The sequence below is a fragment of the Pundamilia nyererei genome, unplaced genomic scaffold (assembly GCF_000239375.1).
Source record: "Pundamilia nyererei isolate P.nyererei 1_Seehausen unplaced genomic scaffold, PunNye1.0 scaffold00055, whole genome shotgun sequence".
Lineage (NCBI taxonomy): Eukaryota > Metazoa > Chordata > Actinopteri > Cichliformes > Cichlidae > Pundamilia > Pundamilia nyererei.
In genome coordinates, this window is record NW_005187456.1 from 1,001,374 (window position 1) to 1,024,300 (window position 22,927).

At 42.1% G+C, this 22,927-nt stretch overlaps 1 protein-coding gene across 1 annotated transcript in view; it reads left to right on the forward strand.

Moving 5' to 3' along the window:
* The window catches only part of tmtc4 (transmembrane O-mannosyltransferase targeting cadherins 4), a 12,570-nt gene extending 8,156 nt beyond the window's left edge, over nucleotides 1-4,414 (forward strand). The window contains exons 5-14 of the mRNA XM_005733937.1: nucleotides 8-199; nucleotides 454-628; nucleotides 991-1,122; nucleotides 1,271-1,350; nucleotides 1,443-1,550; nucleotides 1,647-1,788; nucleotides 2,233-2,347; nucleotides 3,621-3,733; nucleotides 3,871-3,940; nucleotides 4,148-4,414. Of these exons, the coding sequence (XP_005733994.1) occupies nucleotides 8-199; nucleotides 454-628; nucleotides 991-1,122; nucleotides 1,271-1,350; nucleotides 1,443-1,550; nucleotides 1,647-1,788; nucleotides 2,233-2,347; nucleotides 3,621-3,733; nucleotides 3,871-3,940; nucleotides 4,148-4,296 (1,276 nt within the window). The 3' untranslated portion in view covers nucleotides 4,297-4,414. The remainder of the gene's footprint in view (nucleotides 1-7; nucleotides 200-453; nucleotides 629-990; nucleotides 1,123-1,270; nucleotides 1,351-1,442; nucleotides 1,551-1,646; nucleotides 1,789-2,232; nucleotides 2,348-3,620; nucleotides 3,734-3,870; nucleotides 3,941-4,147) is intronic.
* Nucleotides 4,415-22,927: the final 18,513 nt, after the last annotated feature.

Genomic DNA, 22,927 nt, shown 5'->3' on the forward strand with positions numbered 1-22,927 from the left:
TGAACTATAATTACTACTACTCCCTTAATGCCTGGCTGCTGCTGTGTCCCTGGTGGCTGTGTTTTGATTGGTCCATGGGTTGTGTGCCTCTCATTAAGTCAGCCACTGATTGGAGGATAGTCTGGCTGCTGCTGCTCTGGTGCATCCTGGTAGGCTTGATAAGCCAAGCCTTATGCTCACAGGACAGCCAGAGGAGGAGGTGAGTGAGGAAAGCCATCTCAGATTTGCTGGAATGAAAGATGAAATAAAGTACATGTTGACTTCTAAAGACGTATAGTTGATTGTGACTATAAAAGCATATTCACCGCAGTGTCACCAGTGCACAACGCATACTTTTTGCTTGGTTTAGCACAGACTTGACAATTTTTTTGGGTCCAGTATTCAGATTCTTAAGCTTAAATCTCAGACCACATGTTTTTAGATGCTATGTGTGTGCTCTGTTTTCCTCACTAGGACTTTGACCCTGGGTCTGGTGCTACTGGTGGTCCCTTTTCTGCCTGCGAGCAACATTTTTTTCAGGGTGGGCTTTGTCATTGCTGAGAGAGTTCTCTATCTGTCTTCAGCCGGCTACTGCCTACTGCTGGCATACTCTTTAGGACACTGCTGCTGCCGTTGGTCCAAATACAGGGTACGCCTAAATGATGCCAAAAAGATCACAATAAAGCAAAGGACACCAAACACTGAAGCAGTTTCTAGTAAAGGTTTATTTTCCAAAGTTGTCAGTTTAAACTGTCTTGATTTTAAACTCAAAATCTGTTTTCAAAACCAGCTTTGATAATTCAGTAACTCGTGATGCAGGGAAGGTACAGATATGAGAAATGTCTAATGACTTCCCTATAAAGGGACGATGACAGCAGGTGGTGTCCATGTGCTGCAGAAATACATTTTGCAGGTTATTAATTCAGTGTCACACATCATTTGACTTGAAGCTTAATATTGTAATGCTTTATAGCACTTGGCTGTTAAATGGTTCCTCTTCTCTTTTTGCAGAAGTTGCTGTGCGTCATGGTGCTTGCACTGTTGTGTGTGTATGTAGTGCGCTGTGCTCTCCGCAGTCACCAGTGGCGTTCAGAACAAAGCCTCTTCACCAGCGCCCTTTCTGTCTGTCCGCTCAACGCCAAGGTAAAGAAAAATACATAAAAAATCAGTGATTTGCGCTTTCCCGCCTCGCTTCAGTTTGTGCCAGTAAATTATTTTAGTGCACATTTGAAAATGAATTCTAGTCATAGACACGTCCTGATGCTTTAAGTGCTAATGATTGTTCCCTCAGGTGCATTATAATGTGGGTAAGAACCTGGCTGACAGAGGGAACACCACTCCAGCTATTACATATTACAGAGAAGCAGTCAGGTATGTGTCCTTACAAGCAGTTACGACCTACTACATTTCTGACAAAGAAACAGTCATTGACTTGTTTGTTGCATGTTATTTATGGCTTTCAGGCTACACCCTACATACGTCCATGCAATGAACAACCTGGGGAATATCCTGAAGGAGAAAAATGAACTTGTGGAAGCAGAGCAGCTGTTGTCTAAAGCTGTTTCCATTCAGTAATGTTGTTTAACATCAAAGTTTAAACCAACAAGCTCTTTTAACAGATTTAGACTCCCTGTTCATGGCTTTGTGTTCTTTTTAAAACCGTGCAGGCCTGACTTCGCTGCAGCTTGGATGAATCTGGGAATAGTTCAGAACAGCCTCCAGAAGTTTGAGGAGGCAGAGAAGAGTTACTGGAACGCCATCCGCTTCCGGAGAAAATACCCAGACTGCTACTATAACCTGGGACGCTTGGTGAGGTCCCGGGCTCAAACCACACAATCTGTTTTTGCCCGTTTACCATGTTCACTGTGTAAGATTAAGCTGTTAGCAAAACAAAACAAGGATAAGACAAACTACACCTCTACATGAAGCAGCACTAGCTAAAAAGTGGCGTTTTTAACTCTGTACGCTGACTGTTCTTCGCCAGATTCACTTAGCTGTTCTTCTTTTGCCATGTTTATATTGGTCAGCCTCAGGCAGGACGCCCCTGACAAAAGCCCCAAATAACTCTAACACGTTGTGAGGCGTCCCAGATGACACACTACACAAGGTCATGTGTAGTGTTGTTATTATGTGATACATGTTATATGTTTCTCTTCTACAGCTTCAATCCACAATTTAAACTAAATTTAAAAAAAAATAGAAATTGTCATTGAATTCAAAAAGAGTTTTCTAACACTGTACCTCATATTTCAGTATGCCGACCAGAACAGACACCTGGATGCCCTAAACGCCTGGAGGAATGCAACTGTGCTAAAACCTGACCACAGCCTGGCGTGGAACAACATGGTCATTCTGCTGGACAACACCGGTAGTGGAAAAGTGCACGAGCTCACAAACAGACATGCTTTTAATACAACAGACACTAGACTACATCTATTTTATTGTTTTATGTGATGCGTTTTATTGTGTTTGTTGTTCAAAACCAGTAACTGATAACATTCAGCCTTTTGTGAATTTACATGAAAATGAGTCACTTTACTTAAAAAAAAAAAGAAAAAGAAAAAGGAAAAAAAGCCTCTCTTGTGGGTGCACTTTGTTACAGGATTCAGAGCCAAGAAACAAAGTGTTGTTATTTTTGGGAAGGCAGTAAATCTAAATGGCCAACAAGATTAGACCGGAAGAGCAGGAATCAGCAATGCTTGAAATTTATGTATTAAAGCTTTGTGTTCTGAGTTTTGAAGGCAGTCTTCCCTGCCGTGTGGAGAATGCTCTGATTTCCAAACGCTCGAGCCGTTTTGTCAGAAGCTGCTCCCGTGGGGGCGGAGTCTCCCAGGAGGGTACTGGAACTGTCCAATCAGGGCCCAGTATGTTCCTGATCAAACGTGGGCAAGCACAGCCAGAACAGCGCCCCCTCAGAGGTTCCCCCACCGCATTTGTTCCCCAAATCTGACAGAAATAATTCTACCCATCTCCCCAGCTCCACTCCAAACACACAAAAAAGAGAGGAAGAGAAAAGAAGAACAATAGGTGTCATTTTGAAAAAGTGAGGAACTGGGAATATTGTTTTCACTTTGGTCTTGGCCCCTCCTTCTTTGTTTTGATCATTACACAAACAAAAGACGGGATCAGTGTAAATTTAGGCACAGTTGCGCATGTAGTCATGTGTTGGCGAGCTGTCTGAAGGGCATGGGCCATGACTCAGGACATGACTGCCATTGTTTTGCCCTCCGTTTCTCTGTCTGTCTGTCTCTCTCCATTTCTGGCCAGACATCAGACGGATCTTTGACAGAGATCAATAACCCAGTGGGCCTTGTGTTCATCCTTAATTAGGAGACTAAACCAATCCTCCATGTGTGGAGAGAGAAAAACTCTGCTCTAGATACTGCTGACAAATAAAGCACACGCTCAGACTCTCTGTGCTTTAGCCGCATCTTTGAATTTGTGTTCTCAACAGTCTGAAACGCTTTCATGTTGGGCAGCATTTTTAACATAATCCCCATGATTTCAATAGGCTTTGTCGCATAAATGTTAGCTGCCTTGCTGTGTAGATTACACTAACAAATGCATAGCATAGATTTGCTGTGTGTATATTTGAATTTTATTTTCTGACATTTTTAGTAATTTTTCATTCTGCCTGTAAGGTAACTTGGGTCAAGCAGAGCTGATCGGCCGAGAGGCTCTGAGAGTCCTCCCAAACGACCACACCATCATGTTTTCATTGGCTAATGTCCTGGGGAAATTACAAAAATATGAGGTCGGTAAACATTAGTACGCATAGTAGGCATTATAAGGATTTTATCCCTTACAGTACTCTGTCTGCTCTGAAATATGACTGGGACTAGTAAAGACAATTCAGGATGCGCTTTTTTTCCCCCCTTTGTTTTATCTCAGGAGTCAGAGGGCTTCTTTCTTCACGCCCTCCGGATCAACCCAAATGCTGCTAGTTGCCATGGAAATTTAGGTAAGGCGATTTTGGTTGTGTCACATATTTTACAGTGTTGCTAAGAGCTTCCAAGCACTCAGAAGCAACAAATATATATTTATGCTTGCTAGTAAAAGTGTTATTGTGCAGTCTAGCTGTACCGAATAAGCTAAATGAATAGAATTAGAATCAGTGCAGCTTCTCAGCTTAAAGCAGCTTTCGTTCTCTTTTCTTTTTTCCCCTCAGCTGTGTTGTATCATCGCTGGGGGAAGCTGGAGCTGGCAAAGAAACACTACGAGCTTTCTCTAAAGTTGGACCCTGAGGCTCCTGGGACCAGAGACAACTACAACATGCTGCGACGCAAACTGGACCAACTTAAACGCAGCACACCCTGAGGGAACCCACTTTGACTCCTGCCTACTGAAGAACAAATTGTTTCACTTGATATTATTTGAGCTCACACTAATTCTGGCTTTGAAACATTTGGAAATAAAGACCACGATCTGTTAATAAAGCTTCTGTTCTGTTATTTATATAATAAATATAAAAGAGAGAGGGGAAAGGAAAATGTAAAGCAATACAATGTTTTCTTTGCTAGTGTTAAAATGTGCATTGATTTCATCAGATGTGTCCAGGTTAGGACTGTCAGATGCCTGTGCTGTTTTGTTGCCCCATTTGAAGGCCATGTGGACCTGATCCATGTTGAACCCCGTTCTCTTTTCATCTTTGACCCCATGTTGTGTCAGCTGGACAGAGCACCATGCACGTGCAGAGGGTCTGCTGTAACATTTATTTGGCTTGGCCCTTTTTCAGAAGTTCCAAATGTCCCTACGCTCAAACGCTAAAATAGTTTTGACCAAGAGTGCTCGTCTGCATGTGGTCATAGCATCAGTGTTTCTTAATGCCCATCTTTTTAGTTCTGACTGGGATTGCCCTATGAGCTATAACCACCCCCGCCTCACCTCTTTACTGCTCCTGTCACCACTGCAGTTAATGGGGGAAAGGTGTTGGGGTTTTTTTTGTTTTGTTTTTTAGCTCCGACATTTTTCTCAAGTGTCCATGAGAAGATGAGAGGTCAGCTGAGACAGGAAACCCATGGCCGGTGCTGTATGAAAACAGCTCTATATCACAGAACCTTCAAAGGGAGACGGAGATTATCTCCCGGGGGGGGGAAGTATGTGTGCACGCACGCACATACGTTCCCGCACATGGGCCTGCTTCTCTTGAAGAACACTGAAGAGGGGAAAGGCAACCCCAGTGTGGAACATCAGTCAACAAGTGTGCACCCGGGGTCAAAGTTCAACCCACTTCTATTTTTTCACCTGCTTCCTACAGCTTGCAGGAAACTTTTGAAGCCATGGTGGGGTGGTATGGCTTTGCTTTAGGGGCTGCTAAGTTTGTTTGCACATAAAGTACAATACACCACTTGATGCTTTGATGCTTGAAAGATGTTACTGATAACATTGTGGGGGTGGGGGGGACAGCACACACGACCATCAATATCCTCTGTGTATATGAACTCTTAAATATGAGTCATCACGTGAAGAAATGTCTTTGTTACTCGTCTGTTTTCATTTTCCTTTAAGTCCGTGGTGGATGTATAAAGCATCTGCAAGTCCCAACAAAGCAAAAACCTATAGTGTATACACAGCACACTCAAGCATTGTTTCGTTTGAGATGAAATGCGTTTCAACAAGACTGGCAAAGGTCAGTGCAGTGAAAAGACTTCATGCTATGGAGCGAATGCAGACGCAAGGAGATCAAAAAACATTTGGATAGTGACATTCAGCACTGAAAGCGTTTCCCTCGTATTATTTTTCATCACGCCGTGTAAAGCGCAGTGCCGCCGATGTACGATTGGCCACACAACCATCAGCTCTTCACTTTATGTACTTATGGATCCTTTCTTTACTTTCTGTGTGATCCTTTCATTCAGTGCCTGCAGCTGACTGTCTAGCTGCACAGCTGTGCTGGCACACCAGTGGGGGAGCCCACTTTTATCATAATCATTCTTTGAATACCTTTCATTATCATAAAATATGTGAGTATTAAAGGGATGGATTCACCGGCCCCGCCAACATCTTCATTATCCATTCTGACTGACAAAAACCTGCTGTCCTAGGGAGTGACATTAATAAAAGATGGGATACTACAGCCTTATGAAGTCTTCTCCTTGTTCTGTGGGTTTTTCACTGTACACCTTTTAACTGCTTGGATGCTCCATCACAATGATATAATGAAATCGTCTCCCAGGTGGGGTTCTTTATTGTGTTCTATTAATCACACTGATGACTTTTGATCATTATAATCAATGGATTAGGCGGAATCGCGTCCGATTGTTCAAAGCCAAAACCGCTCAAAAATCTGTAATGCCAAATTCGACGAGGCGTTTTTGTTTTGATTGCCATGAAACTTGTTATGAAAAAACTTATTGTCACCCTTTTGTCGCCGCGGCGTATTCGACAGGGGAAAAAATGGAAGCAGGGGAGCACTAATTTGAACCCAGTGAGGGTGTTTTGGAACAGCAGGTGTGCTATTTTGCATCTGATAAGCAACCCCCCCTCGCCCCTCACCACCAACAAAAAAAAGAATCACAGGCCTTATCAGAAGTGCTACATGACAATGTGCTGAGGTATTAAATGAAGCAGCGATGGGAATAAATGTGATGGTCACCCTGAAAAAATGACTTGGAGACTCCCTAAATTGGAGTGGAGTTCAACTATGCTGTATGTGTGGAAAGGAGCACACACACACATGGTTGCAAACATGCTCTATAGCTATAAGAGGGGTTTTGAGAGCGTTCTCATCAATGTGACAGGATGCGATCAAGGGCAGTCCTGTGATGCGTCTGCTGGGCCTCTTTAGGGCCCTCGCTGTCCCTCCCTTATACTCCCCCCAACCACAACAATCCTAATGGGCTCTGATGGGCACCTCCATCTTGCCTGTCTAATCGATGTAAATACTGCGCATTTGAACCACATCCTTCCCACCATCCCGGCCAGCCCCTCCCTCTGTTTCTTATAACAGTAGGGGTCAGAGGTTAGGCTGACTGAGTGGTCATTAGAATGGCAGTCCTTATTAGAGGAGCAGCTTGTCTGACACCCCGTCCGTATCCTGGAGAGGTACCCACCCTGTCCGCTTCATCTAGATCATATTACATGACACGACCTCACAACAGATACTACCAGTACACTACAGCACTGTAGGCCACTAGGGCACAGCGGCATTTTCAGAGGGGTCTCCTCGCCTGTCACAGCGCTTCCCTGACAGCACTCTGTCTGTCTGGCTTGGATGGACTCTGTCATTTTAAGGAGGGCTACTGTCAGTGGGCATTGGGACTGTCGCGTCTACATGCCCTGGCATTTTCAGCAGTGCTCTCTGTAAGAGAGCATCCCTGCCATCCTCTCGAGAGTCCGTGATGTCGTGGCCAATGATTAATAGTTAGAGATGGGCTATAAGTGTCCAGTGTGGCCAGATGCTAGTCGGGGCTTTGTTGTACTGATATAATGGACAGAGTCTGCCAATTTGGCTCCCTGACAAAGCCTGGAAGTTCCCCAAGATTGATTCTGTTTCTATGTAGTGGTGCCCTGGGGGCTGAATTTTGAGGATGCGCTCTTGTGAAAAATGTTGCGGTGTATTATCTTCAGCTGAGAAAAGCGCTATGAATGATCACGGATTAAACAAAATGGTCAATATACCAGCTTACAATTATTTTATCACTTTTTTTCTAAGCAAGGAAAGTCTCTCTGGCTGTGTATGAATTGGTGGGTGGGTGGGTGGGTTGGGGGAGGACTGGGATAATTTGCAGCGGGAGCCCTATGAGACTGTTTTGCAAAACAAAACGAAGCAGCCAGACCCTTATTGAAAAATATAGTGCAGTGAGACGGAAATTTATTAACTGGCACCAGTTAATGTGTGCATTATTCATTTCTGGTGAGCATGAAAAATGATCTAAAGAGGTTTGAAATTGCAGACGCACAGGCTGACTGCACAGTGGCTGGGGTTGCTGGTTCGTTTCATCCTCTTGCAGGGGTGTTTGGGCGGAGAGGTGGAGGGCTGGAGAGACAGAGGGATGCAGGGTGGAGGGGAGGAGTGTGGGCCCCTTTTTCTGGACAGTAGGGCTTTCCAGTAACAGCTGTGCTACTCTCACGAGGGGGCGGCAGCAGCACCGGGAGAGAGGCTGCTTGGGACAGATGGATCAGCACCACCTCCCCTCTAACCTCCCCACCACCACCGCTCTTATTAAAATCTCCAATACTACCACAAGGTACTGTCTCTAGGTAGACGACTATATGTAAATAAATAAGCACTCATGTTGCACGGGGGTGTTTAAGTAACTGAGAGGGTTTCTCATCGCTTTATTTATCTGTATAAAAAGTGTGGCTCATATGAGTAAAATCTCTCTTTAGGGGAAAAAGACTTGTGTGTTTTGCAGGTTTTTGGCTCCAGTATTTCTTCTCTCCTGTCGTTCCCACTACTTTCTTTCTCTCCTTCTTCTCTACAGTAAGAGTTGGTGGGCAGGAGTTGGTGCCAGTGGCATATGGCTCGCCACTGTGCTAAACATTCATACAAAAGACAGGCCCATCAGTCATGGCTGTGGCCGGATGAGGGGAGAGAGCAGGCCACTGATGAATGGTGCTTAGGACTTACCTGCTGTTAAAACATTACCTCCCAAACATCAGCTCCCCCGAAGCACGCTGAACATTAAGGACTGTATCACACTGTATTTTAAAACACAACCCTCGTGAGCGCACATCATGCACGCCAGGTTATAGCAAATAATAAATTTGCTTCCTAAACCCTTTGCACAGAACCCCGGGTCAGGCCTTCATAGACCAATTAATGCAGAGCATCTGCTGTATAGAGGTTGCATGGAAAAGAACTTTTGAGCCATTTTAGGCTATTAAATAAGGAGGAGAGCCGGTTCCTGCTTGCTCCAATAGCTCTCATTGCTAGAGTGAGCATGGAATGGGTCTCCTCGATTAGACCGAATTAATCCATTCTTTAGGGATTCTTTTTCTGGTTCTATGGTGAAACCAGCACGCCTTTGTTCTTCCTTGAGCCCCGGTGTTTTTTCTGCCAAATTTAACAGAAGGCTCGGAGGGTAACAGGGGTCCAACCCAGTATCACCTTCTGGAGCAGAGCAACTAGCAGAGAAAGACAATCAGCCTGAACCCTGCTGTCTGCAGCACAAAGTGAAAAGACTCTAATTGGGCTTTTTTACGCTGCATTTTCCTGCAGGATTGCTGGATCATGAAAAAGCAATTAAACCTCAGAGACGCAATTCATTCATTCTCATTTTTATCCTTTCATTGGAAAGAGACAAATTTGAAATCACTTATGCGAGTCAAGACTTATGCTTTTTGTGATATTTTTTCATTTATGGCTTAGAAGGATTCCTGTCTCATACTTGGACAAATGGAAATACAGTTAAATGACAAGAAAATCATGCTTCATCACTAAGCAGGTCTGTGAATATAAACATATTATATATATTATTTAATTTTTTTTTTAAAGACTTCATCAGTTTCACAGAAAGGATCTTAAAATTTATTACAAATTCTGACAGGACTGTAGTTCTCGGTGTTACACCTAGAGGCAGTGCTGCCCACAAAACCCCGACCTCAGGACCCGAGAGAAAAAAGTGAAAAAACCTTCTTTATGGGATATTGCTCATCGTGTACTTCTGAGGGGAAGAATACATGCCTGATTGGGGGTCACAGATAAAGAATCAAAGGAGACTACATGTCTAAATAATAGTTTTAATGTCTGTAAGTGGAGGGGAAGTGCATGGCCCATTACTAACATAAATGTGTAATACATGTCATGAATGAAGATTTAAAATCTTTTATGAATTACAGATTGCTTTGCTGATATAGAAAATTCAGTACCTGAAGGATCAGCCCTGTAGAAAAAGGGATAAAGTGTAATATCATCTGAGAGACTCTGTTCCTAAACACATTATGTGACTAAATAATTTGTTGATATTGAAGCTTAAATTAACTTTTGATGTCTCTGTTGTAATTTATGCAATAGCATTTTCCCCAGAAAAAAATAGCTGAAAAAGGTTTTCTCAAATACAGGAACTGCATTAATTTCAGATTATTATCGCACAAATAAAAGATGTAATCAAAATCTGCAAATTGAAAAAAGGGAAAAAGTTATAAAGAAAAGACAACATATTAAAAATAAAATTTAAAGTTGAGCGTATTTAAAAATTGAGACTATACTAATTATAGTTAAATTGTATAATACATTTGTTTTTATTATTTGACACAACTAACAGAAACAAGGTGTTTTTGAATGTTTAATTTTTAAACTTATAATGTGAAACACACAAAATGACTGTTAGCCTCTCGTCCTGTTTTCAATCCAAGCAATTTAAACCAGGCGCTCAAATATCTGGTAACTACAAACGTTCCAGTCCGCAGAGTCCATACATTGTAAATCAGGTCTGTTAATGCACTCTACTCTGCTTGCAGACACAGAGAGGGACAGTGGTGGGTGTAACTGCACACACGCACGCACGCCCACACAAAGCACACACACACTCACAATGACTATGCTGTGGGGTTGGCCTCGCAGGCACTTTTGTTTTCCCACCATGCACAAAGTGATCAACTATCACACCCCAGACGGTGAGATGTCAACATGAAATACCTTCATTTGCATCAACTTTAAAAACTGCCTGACTTCTTGTTATGCCAGCGACCCACCAGCGTCTCCATAAAATTCACTTTAGCCACGGGGGTCCTGAGACCTTGCTAAATACTGCCCCAATACTGCTGTCAACAGTCCGTCAATCACATGACAAATCCTTGTGATTAAACAGAGCTTCACTGGCTCCTTCACAATGGGCTGGAATTAAGTCTGGATAAGTCTCTGCTGCAGAATTATGTCATTATGCAGTTTTCACAAACTGAACCCATTTTTACGGCACAGAATTTAATCAAATCAAACTTTTAAAATCTTCTATGTAAGCCTTTAAATATTAGTGATTTTTGTGCATTTCTAACTTTGGTTTAGATTGACAGTTTTGGATATTTAATTAAATCCCTGCAAATGCAATGATCTGCAACAGGAAAAAAGAGCTCAAGACCAACAATCCATGCACAAACACTCACATAAAATAGTCAAACTTGTTGCTGTATTTGTCCAAATTAATTTTATACAATTACTTTAAATAATTGTCCTTTTTCAGATTTTTAATACAAAATATACATATTATAATAAATTATACCTCTTTAAAAACGTATTGGATTGTGTTCTCTTTTGTTTAGATTTGATTTAATAAGTAAACCAGCAAAAAAAAAAAAAAAAGAACTCGTTGCTGAAGGAAGCAATGAGTGGACTCGTACAAATCGAAGCGCAGTGCTAAGAAGCATCTAAGCAGCCTGCAAAAGCCTCAGACAGACAGCCGAATAAAAAGGCAGCTCAAAAGATAAGAGACAACATCTAATCTGACTCAGATAGCTGATACAGCCCAGCCACATCTAAATCCTGGAGGTTTGGTCTGAAGAGGAAGGACTTAACTTAAAGCCCCTTTCAATGTGCTAAATGTGTTTTTGTAATTAAACTCATACAATTAACACTGACAAGCACAGGTCAAAAAGAGCACAGATCCTCTGTTCAAATGAACCTCTGTGAGTGAAACGGGACATAGAGGGAGGACAAGAGGGAAAGACAGAGAAAGCCCGAGAGACAGCACATGCTGCCACACTACACAACTTACACGAGCTGCTCGATACAGGGACAGAAAGAAAGCAGTGAATGAATGAAGGGAGAGGTGGGGAGAAGAGTGAGGGAGGCACCGTCATTCAAGCGGTATGGATTTCAGTATTCAGGCTATATAGTGCTCTGCAAGTTAACCTCAAGACCACAGTGTTTATTCAGGGACTGTGTTCCAGATCTGGGGGGATATCCAGTTCCCTGACATCAAAGAAACAGAGCTGTTGGAACAAAGCTTTTAGCTGCTCCTTAAAGCTCGACATTAGGTGAATTGGAGCAGCTGTAGCAATATGTGACAATATTTTTACTGTAAATAAAACTCCACATGGCCCGGGGTAATGGATAATGGTAATTTTAATGTTTTAATGTTAAAAAAAAAACCTTCAGTGGGACAACAACGAAACAAAATGTTAATTTGTTTCTAAGTATCACTTGAGACAGAAACTAGTGTAAATGCAAGGACACCAACTTACACACTTAGACTTTGAATGAAAGTTCAAAAACAAATAAAAGGTTGGAAATGAATACAGTGAAACCAGATTCAAGGAGTTATGTAAAGTTTCAGATCTCACAGTGGATATTTACCTGTATCAATTTCATTGAAAACATACCAATTGCATTTTCTTTAAATCTTTACTGAATGATGTTTGCCTGTTACATTTCTATAGCTTTTTCAACCTGATATTAAATTTTTCTGTTGGATTTTTTTAAAACTACATTTTACAGTTAAATTTATTACTTAAAGTTCTCTATTATTTTAATTTATTCCTGTATTAAAGCTTTTGTATTTTTTAATTGGACCTAAATAATTATACATAAAAGCTATAACAAGAAGTCATATGTTGAACTATATCTATATATATCTATATCTATATATGTCTATATATATACATATATATATATGTATATATATACATATATATATATCTATATCTATATCTATATGTATGTATGTATGTATGTACACAGATTTTTATAAGTGTATGTGGTTAAAACTCTGCCCAGCTCACACTCACCATAAAATCATAATATGTCTAATTCAGAGGTGACTGATGGATGCTTATTAATGTGGATCAATTCAAAACATTGATACTTACAATGCTGGCAGCACCAAAATGGAGCATTTGTCAGTAATGAGTGAAGCAAGGCCTGTGCACTGAAAATAAATGAACAGAAATCTTTCTTCAGTCGTTGTGTTGAGTTATTTGTTTATTTACTCACAATTTGCATTTTATTTTCTGTGTAAATGTTTTTTCACAGTCATTTCTTTTTTCTTTTCTTTTTTTTAAAGTAACACGCTGTTCACAATCTCACAACAAAGCAGCAATTTGTTGTTTCTTTGTAGCACACAATCGCTTTTACAGGAGTTTTGTTAAAGCACAGGATATACATGTGTTTATTCTCAGTCTGAATATGCAGAATGCAGAGCTCTATTTACATGTGAAAAAATAACAACTGCAGATGTGATAATGAGCATTTTTTGATATTTTCCTAAAATCACTGAAAGAAGCAGATTTTCTGTGTGGGATGGAGGGTGGGGGGGTGTTCATGAGGGAGCCTCTGCACATCTCCTCACTGCACAAACAGCTAGAAGAGCTGCTTTGCTGCCATGATCTTAGTAGGTTCTTAGCGTGTGACCCATGTCACGGGCATCATGGCCTGATGGACACAGCTGTCTTGCCGCAGGCAAAAAGGAGCAAGGAGGGATACTGGGAAAAGACGGGAGAAAAAAAAAGAGAGACAGACAGAGAGGGCAATAGATTGTGTGTGTGTGTGTGTGTGTGTGTGTGTGTGTGTGTGTGTTTCGCGGAAATGTTGATTGTCCTCTGGCACTTTCTGGGGCATGTGCCCACACAGCGTGGCATCCCGCTCATTCGGCACCCCACGCTGACCCCACCAAAAACTCCACACAATGGACAGAAAAGCAACAAAAGTAAAGTCAGACAAATGCTTTGGACACAGAAGGAAACAGTAACTCTCATGTCTCTGGTCCATGTACTGCGTTAGAGCACTGAGACACATTTCCATGAAACACTTGGGGCTAAATATTCAGGCACACACTCAGGTGCTCGGCATGGACACGTCACTTGCGACATGAGGAAACAGGACTGGTGAAATTGCCAGTCACCAAGGAGGAAGGCACACAGTTAATCCCACGAGGCGTCCTCGTACAAGAACAATGGAACGAATGCAAATACCGCAGGAGTTGGCTGGGAAAGTCTGGGAAACAATGACACTCATGTAGAGTAAAAATTTTCTATTAAGCTGTGCAGGGATTAATGCTTGTTTTCAGAATTCAGCTGAGACTTAAACGATTATCACAATGTAAGTGTCAGTGTCTCCAAATACTTCTGAAACAGAGAGCTGGAGGGAAGCTTAAATTTGCCACTAATTACTTAGAATTTTATTCTGATAAGGACATACATGGCAAATACGAGGAAAATTATCTGTTAAAAATGTGCAGCAACGGATAACTGGCGGCTTTTTAATTTCAGTGTGTTTGAAATCATTAGTTTGGATTACTGAATTTTGTAAATAAATAGCATAATATTAGAATTTCCCCATAACAGCTCTGCTCTAAGCAAATAAGTTTAAAGTACAGAATTATTTAAGTGTTTTATAATTTAGCACACCCTCTTAAGCTTGGTGAGGCCCTGTGTACGGCGGGCAGACAGGGCCTCACAGAGCCAAGCAAGGCTGGACAGGGAAGGGGAGGCACAGCACGCATGTTAGCAACAGAGGAAGGAGCCACTCAGACTGGAGGAGAGCCACATGTGCCGGGCCACGGAGAGAGGCTCCGACACTGCTCATACTGTCAGCGTGCTGACATATACATACGCAAACATTTGTGAAGAGGAACAGAAGCGCACACATACACACACCAATGCACGCACACACTGCAGGGCCAAGCCAATTAACACCCTGCCACAGCATAGATCATATACGAAGCAGTCGTGGAACAGGAGGGCATATGTGGATAATCATGCATGCAAATTAGATGAACAAGAAAGGCACCCGAATTCTGGCAACAACTCGTGAAAACGCGTCAAATACAGCGTCCCGTCAGAGTGGGCATTCAAAGAAGAATACATGTATTTGTGATTTACTGGAACATTTTGACACGTTTTTAATGAAACTCGTAGAGGTGAACTTATTTTGGCTGAGTTAACCGGGGCAGAGTGGTGATTGCTGACTAATTTGCAACAATATTTTCAATGTCAAATGAGGAAAATAAAAAGAATATACACATCTCTTACATTTAAGCCACAAATATAAGATGAAGCACTTAAGGGTCTCAGGAAGGAAAATGACTGTCTTCCCTGAAATTTGACTCCAGAACCAGAAGATGGCAACATACCTCTGGCTGAGACCTTGCCTCCCTATACTCCTTTAGCTTTCTTTTATGCATTCACATGTTCACCTAGTGCTTCATTAATTTATTTATTCATTTACTTGCACTGCAATACAAACATTATAAGTCTTGAAGAGAGGAGCAGGTAAATATAGTGAATTATTCACCGGGTTCCTGACTTGACTACTGGTGGTTAGGCAAGATAAAAGCCAGACAGACAAATCCCTATGGTTGGCTTTGAGTGTGTGCTGTACATACATGCGCGCATGCATGCACGCCTGTGTGTGTGTGTGTGTGTGTGTGCGTGCGTATATTCACTGTATATTCACAGCTTGTAGGTAAAAGGAGATGGATTGGTGATTGGATGATCGGTCTGGTAGCTGCAGCTTCCCCCCCCCCCCCCTTACATTTTTAGTTCTGAAGATCAGTTTACTATTCTTCACTATTCCTCACTGTTTTGCTTCTTCTTCCTCTCCTCCTCCTTCTCTTCACTCTATGACGTTTGTTACGTAAGCCTAACGGACGCAGACCACTACGGGGTTCCAACATTAACACCCAAAAGCAAAAGAAATCAGAGTCAGCCCTGACTAATGCAGAGTGGGTGCCTTTCCAGCAAGCGTGTGTGAAAAAGAGACACAACTGAGTGAATGGTAAATGAGGCTCTCAGTTACAGTAGTCGGTCCCCACTATATGACAAGGGCTGATCCACTTTACCCACTCCTCGCAGCACTGACTGTCACTTCAAACAGACTGCGCTAAGATGAGTCTATTTGCCATAGTAAACAATTTAATATTTGATGCATAGTACAGTAAGCAACCCACCCCTTGTGTTTTATACCCCTCTCCTCTGTTTGTTTTCTTGTGTGTGTTTGTGTGTAGTGAAGTGGGAGTAAGGGTAGGGTGTGTGTGTGTGGGGGTGGGTGAGGAGCGGGGGGTTGCTGGCATACTCAGCAAGGGTAAATGAGGCAACAAGAGTATTTGAGTGCATACATAATCTCTCAGAGAGATGACGATGGAGAAATCGCTGCCTGCTACCAAACACTCAGACAGCAGTAGGATCTGTTCATCCTCACCGAACATGATGAACATGTAAAAACTCTCGTCTTTTTATCCAGGTCTGTGGTTTAGAATATACTCCGGTTTAGAGTTTTGACAGATTTCTGTTCAATAAAATAAATAAATAAATAAATAAATAAATAAATAAATAGAATGAAAAAAGAAGGATCGGCAACACCATATCCAAAAGAGACTTTGTAAAGATGATTTTCTGAGGAGTGAGGGCACAGTGAACCCAACTCTAAGCAGCACAGAGTTATAATAATTAATAAATCTGCATTTTCTGTAAAGACATTTCACATCAGCATATCAAACTGCGCAGTTCTATTCAGTCTTTGCGCTGGGGGTGGTTGGTGGTGGGTTGGGGTGGGGTGGGGGAGTGATGTGGGTCCATGCCAAGACAGCCCATGAGGGCAATGTGGCACAACCAGGAGGTAGGAGCCAGTTGGATGGCTGAAGAGTAAGAGCTACAAGCAGAACAATTACAGCAGTCACTTAACATCACAGTGTCTGGTTGAAGCAATGGCACAGCAGGATGCCGCAGGGCAAGAATGAAGCTTTCATCCAGCTGGTATCACAAGATCAAACTGGTCATGCCAGAAATGACAAAACAATATGCTGAGCCCAGTAAAAGGTTTTACAACATTTTTTTTCTCTATCTTTGCATTGCTTGCATTGATTTTTTGGAATAACTGAGACTTAAAGATTCACTCACCTGTTACCACTTATTTGAGAAGATGATACGTCCCTAAAATAAACGAATTAAATTAAAAATCTCTACTAATTCTGTACTCTCATCACTTTTTTTGCATGCTTGCCCTCAGCATTTGTCATGTGACACCTGTCAGCTTAGAGAAGGTCCAAAAACATACGTGATAAGCATTAAGAGTCAAACACTGCGGATATTTTGTCAGCTTTCAAAGTAAAATGGAACATCGTACAGCTAATGAAATACTTTGGGTCCAGATGGAGACTGTGACTGGAGCGAAAAAACTAAAAAAAAAAAAGAAAAAAAAAAAAAGGAAAAGACTTGACTACATGTGCCAAGATAACCACCCACAGACATGGCCATTCAACGGCATGTGTTTACACAGACATTAACATATCTGCATGTAAACACTCAAACACAAACGGGAGCGGAGGCAGCTGACCGCATTTGCCCCTCGTCCTCAGGTTCAGTGGTGGCCGCTCCTGCAGCCTCACCTCCCCCTGTCAAGTCTGATTCTCCTGGTAGGATCCATCATTTGGTTGGCAGTCTGGGTGCCAGTCAGCAGCGTCCCAGGGGACTCCCAGGCAATGGGAGCCTGGAGGCACTGGGCTGAAGCCTCCACAGCTTCGGCAGCAGCTGTGTGGGAGACAGAGAGAGGTGCGGCACAGATGTGGGAGTCTGGAGGCAACAGAAGGTATGGCTGATTTCAGCGTCGGCCATGTTTGTTATTATACCTTTTCCTGGGAGGAAGAAGCAGGCCCTTGATCTGGCTCGCAGCTAAACACTTAGCCTTTGTTCCCGAGATGAATAACTGCAAGGAGAACGAGGCAAGAGGGAAAAGAGGGAGAAAAGGAAAAGAGACTTGGGGCCAAAGGAGAAATCCGGTGACATGGTGCAGAGTGAGGCTGGTCATTCTATACCCCGCTAAAGCTGAGCCCCTTTTACAGAACGAGAGCCACTGACACATCTTTGCCATTAAAGCTCACACGCATTATTTTACAATGCCTAAATTCTAACAACATGACAAGCCAAGCTTCACTCTCCTGAAAAAAGAAGTCAACATAACATTAATTTGCATAAAGAACAAAGAGGTTCGATGCCTTTTTGTACGTTAATTCTCTTTATTAAAGTACAAAAAAGATGTCTCAGTTTTCTGCCTCTCCACTTGCATTTACCAAAGGTGGGAAGGGATCCAGCCCACCATAAACAAACTTGCTCCGCTGACTCTCAGTGGACCCATGTGATGAATAGTATCAGTCAAAATCACTGCTAATGCTCATAACCAGATTTTCACAGGGAATTTTGCACAACTTCATTTTGTAGTAACACTATCCACCTTGTAAAAATGAACACTCTCGTCTAACAGCACAAGTGAGAAATGGGATAGTTTTCCCACTGAGTTCCCAGATGTAGGATTGCCATTGTATTCACACACCCGGTGTTAGCCCAAGACGGCACCCTCAAATACAGCTCTGTCTTGGCTTTGCAGAAAAAACAAGGCTGTGATATGGAAGAGGTAGCAGTGTGAAGCTGTCAGTACAAAAAGCTTATTTATACCAGAACGAGCCCAAAAAGCAGAATGGCTCTTCTCACGTTGCATTTAAGAAACCGTTCTCCTAATAAATATTTGAGTTCCCATGATATGCCTGATGCTGGAAAATGCCGTGCATGTGCATGTGCACGTGTGTGTGCAGTACAGCGGAGCAGAGTACATCTGCAGTGGTAAGGAAACAGTCTGTTAGCATACAGCTTTGACAACTCCATCAGGCCAGTCTCAAGGTAGCTGTCAATCACAACAAATCATCTCATCCCTCAGCGCTGCGAGGACCTCTCTCCACTACTACACACATGACAGGCCCCTACAGCTCTATTTACCCATGCACACCCTCCCAGTGCCAATTGGTTTGTAATTAGAAAACAGTAAAAAGAGAAAGGGAACGGGGGTTGCTGCTAAAAAGTAAGTCGGCAACAAGTTTGGACACAAAGCGAGTGAATGGTGCCTTTCAGTGGCTACATTGGCATTTGAAGAGTGGGTTGGCGCTCGCATGGTGGCGGTGCATTGAAAAGCGAAGGCATTCTTATTCACTCTCTCATTTAGGGGACAATGTAAGTGTGTGTGTGTGTGAGCGTGCGCAAGTGTTGGGGGTGGGAATGGAGAGTAAGGTTGTCACACACACACACACACACACACACACACACACACACACGCACACACACACACAATCCTGATTTGCAAGACTCATTTTCAGCTACCTATAATTAGATTAATGTGGTGATGGCATAGCACAAAGCCAGGCTCACACCACTTCTATCCGAGAGCATATGAATTAGGGACTAAACACATCTCTATTCCAAGCAGAGAAAGCGGCGGTGTGAGTGTTTAGCGTACCCTTTATGATGGGGAAAGATGTTAATTGTGTGCCATTACCTCTAAACTGTTTGCTTGTTGCATTAATCATTGTGCTAATTGATGCAGAAATAAAATTGTTGCCACGGGCGAGGAAAGGGAGTGAACCAGAGTGCGGGATGGCAGATAAAAGATTATCGTGGCGAACATATGGAGATGGCACTGCTTTGAAAGTCTGCTCTATATGCCTACCCACGCCACATGGACTGGTGAGTGGAGTGCCAATAGCCCAACCCGGTGAAAGGTTTAGGCAGAATGACACAAAATAGGTGATATGCAGGTCGAACATATTTGGGGGGGAGGATTTAATTGATATAGCAACTTTTATGGTACAATAATATTGACTATGGCTTTATTGATTTTATTAAAGCATATTTTCAAATATTGAACACACAGAGCTATTAAGTCTTTGACATTTAAGTCAGGCGCTTAATAAGAGATTTTAAGGAGGATAACAGAAATACTGTTTTCTAATATTCATAATAATTGTGTCACTGTGCCATTATGCAGCACATAAAATAGCTTTTATTTCCATATATTATAAATAGCTAATAACCCGTGAAGTTGTTAAATCAACTGCATATTTAAGGGTAATAGGAAAGCAATAGGAAGGATTTATATTATGCTGCTGCTACGGAGCTTGAAGCATCCTTTTTCCCTTTCAAAGTCGGCTTGAGAAAGTCAGGTTTTGTCGTGCAGATAATAATTCCACAGGCTTTTCCAAACATCTTCAAAATTCAAGAATTTCCAAAGAGTCTACCTGACATTCAGCAGGTAAAAAAAGATGTGCAGGTGCCAACCGCAAGCACAGAGGTTTTAATGTGTGGCTGCATGCCTCGCCGCCTCCCTGACCGCCTGTGCTAACAGGGAATAAACAGAGGCAGCCATTTAAAGGGCCGTGAGTCCATAAGGAACAGGGAATGAATGAAGAGATTCAGAAAGCGCTTCAGAGGCCCTCAGCAGCGGACCAGCCGCCGCCTCCAAACCTGCTGTGTTTTTGTATGCAGATTCCCCTTGTCAGAATTCATTTATTCAAAGGAAGTTATCCAAGAGTGCGGGCTGCGAGACCAAAATAGTTGCATTCACAGTCGTCTTGAAAAACATTTTGGAATGGTAATGCCATGAGAACATGCCATTTATGTGCCTGTGTTTGCGTAAGAATCCGATCCAGCGTTCCCCTCGGCTTGCTGGCCGGGAGGCACAGTTCACAGAGACAGGAGAGCACTGATGCCACTTACGGGGTTCAATAGCCTAAATCTCTTCTAGGAACACTTTTTATATTGCCAGGAACATGTAGCATTGGCAGTCAGTATATGCAGCAGTTTGATCCACTGGTGAAAAAAAAAAAATCGATTTTTTTTTACACAGGTCATAAGATCATTCTGTTCGCAGCCAATCTTCATAAAATTGTACCTTTGTTTATCAAAATAGATGCTCTTGGTGATGATGACAAAATTGCTTGGCCTAAACAAAGAAACGACAAGCCTCTGGCATTTTTACAATAGCTGAAACCACAGCGTCACAATCTTGTTCTCTCTGTCTGTCTCTCGTTTCTCCCTCCCTGCGTTTCTCTCGCCTTCTCTCTCTTCCCTTCTCTCTCCTGCTCTGCACAGGTGGTAGAAGCTTCCTGGTAGAGTCTTTTTCATTCCTTTTTGTTCCCCTCCAATTGCTCTGATCGGGAGCTGTTGATGGTGATGACAGTGTTGGCCGTCCATTGATTTGCTGTGGCCCCTAGTTGCGAGTTCACAGCAGATGACACTCTTCCTTTGGCTTTAATTAGAGCTGGCCCCATCTTCTCTTCTTTCGGCCCTGGATGTGGTTCAACACATGAACACAAAAAGCTCCTACACACAAAACTCCCTGCTAGGAAATAGCCAACACTTTGCTACTGCAGCTAGTATTTAGTGCCCTTGACTATGAAACCTGTATAGGTTGTGTTTCTTGTGCTGTAAATAAAACCATACTGTGAGCACAACAGACCTTTCTATTCTAGAGTACAGAAGCGATGTAAACTCTTTTGTCCTGTGGTGCATACATTAAACTGCAGTAGATGAATAAATTGAGATACAAAGTGTACACATTTAAGCATTCACTGTACACTTTTATTTTCCCGATCCACAGGATCTACATGATAGAAAAAACAAAAGCAAAAAATCTCAAGAAACTGGCTGGATGGGAAATTTTGTTCATCCCCATCTCACCCATGAGGCTTTGTCCTACCCCCTGCACTGTCATGAGATACAAGGGCCTCAACTTACCATCTGTCCTGGATATGAGCCACTCCAAACCTTGGGTGGAGCGCAGCGGAGGAGAGAGTGGACAGAGAATCTGTGGTCTGGGCAGGGGCTATTATCTCAGTGGTCACGGGTCCTTGCACATATTTCATGCCTGCTCCCAGGGTGTCTTCGCTCAGCTATTAGCACACTGTATTCATTTAAAGTGCTCGTGGGTCACTTGTGGCCTGCATAAAGCTCTTTTGCTGATAAAAAGCAGATGAGATAAGAAGCACAAAAGGTGAGATCTGAAAGACAGTCACAACACAGAGAACATTCAATTATACTTCTGTGGCGTGTCCAACACCTATTGCTTAATTGTAACATTGTGAATTTGGGGGCTTTTTCCTCCTTTTCCTCCATTTTTTTCTCACTTGCATGTTTAAAAAACAATGAGGTGACAACTCCGGCGCAAAACAAATCAAAGCAAAATTTTGCATTCCATGTTGCAATTTAAAGCAGACATGTTCCTAATTTGTATTCCAAGCATGACAAGACTATTAATGAGACTCACTGGCAAATATGTTGTCTTGGTCTTTCTTTGACATACTTAGTTCAAAAGTGCATACTGTTTATTTCCTCACACTAGGCTGCAGATTACATGTGCATGCCGGGGGTCAGATAGCTGTCACCTCATTATGGTTTTGTAGCATTTTCCAGAACAAGTTTTGATAGATAACATGAAACATGAGAAGGCCCTTTGTCTGTTCTAATTATTTCTAAAGTGAGGTTAAAGGTATTCCAGTGAAGGTACTCCTCATTCTAACTGTAAGTCTGTGATAAAGTTAACAGCAAAAAAGAGTTACATTGTTTCACATCCCTGAAGATCAAACCTATCCTGCCTCGTGGGACAGTTGGTTTGAGGAATAATGTCACCCAGCTCAACACTTTTTAAAACCCCAGAGCATCAAGCTCATAGAGGGCAGATGAAAATTCACTTACTAAAATGAATTTTCTGCTCCGCAATGCAAATAAATAATAATCTGCCATCTCAAGCAAAAATAAATAAAATAAAAATGTGTTTCGGTATTTTTTCTGTTTTCTATTTTTTCTTTTTTTGTTAGCATTAAACATGTCATTTTGCAAGTAAGTAAGATATTATGTTAAGCATTCTGTGTGCTAGTTATCCAGTTTTTTTCTTCTGTTAGTTTAGTGTGATATCTAAAAGAGCAGATATTCTTCATGTGTTCATCTCAGACACACAGGTGTTGCTATAAGCATAGATGCCCCACCCACCTGCTGTTAAAATCTTTTTTCCACAGGCAACCAATCAGAAGAATGTGGCCTTATCTGCATAAGTATAAGATCAGTACAGGACCAGTAAAAGATAAGATAAATAAGATTTACTCTGACTATGACTCATGCAGAAGTACTTCAATGGAGTTGGAAAAGAGCATATTGGTGCATAATGCGCAAGGGTGATGTTTTTAAGGAGCACATGCTAACCAAGACTATGAGTTTCCACAACTAAATTGTGAGTGCAAGTGAAAACCACAAAAAA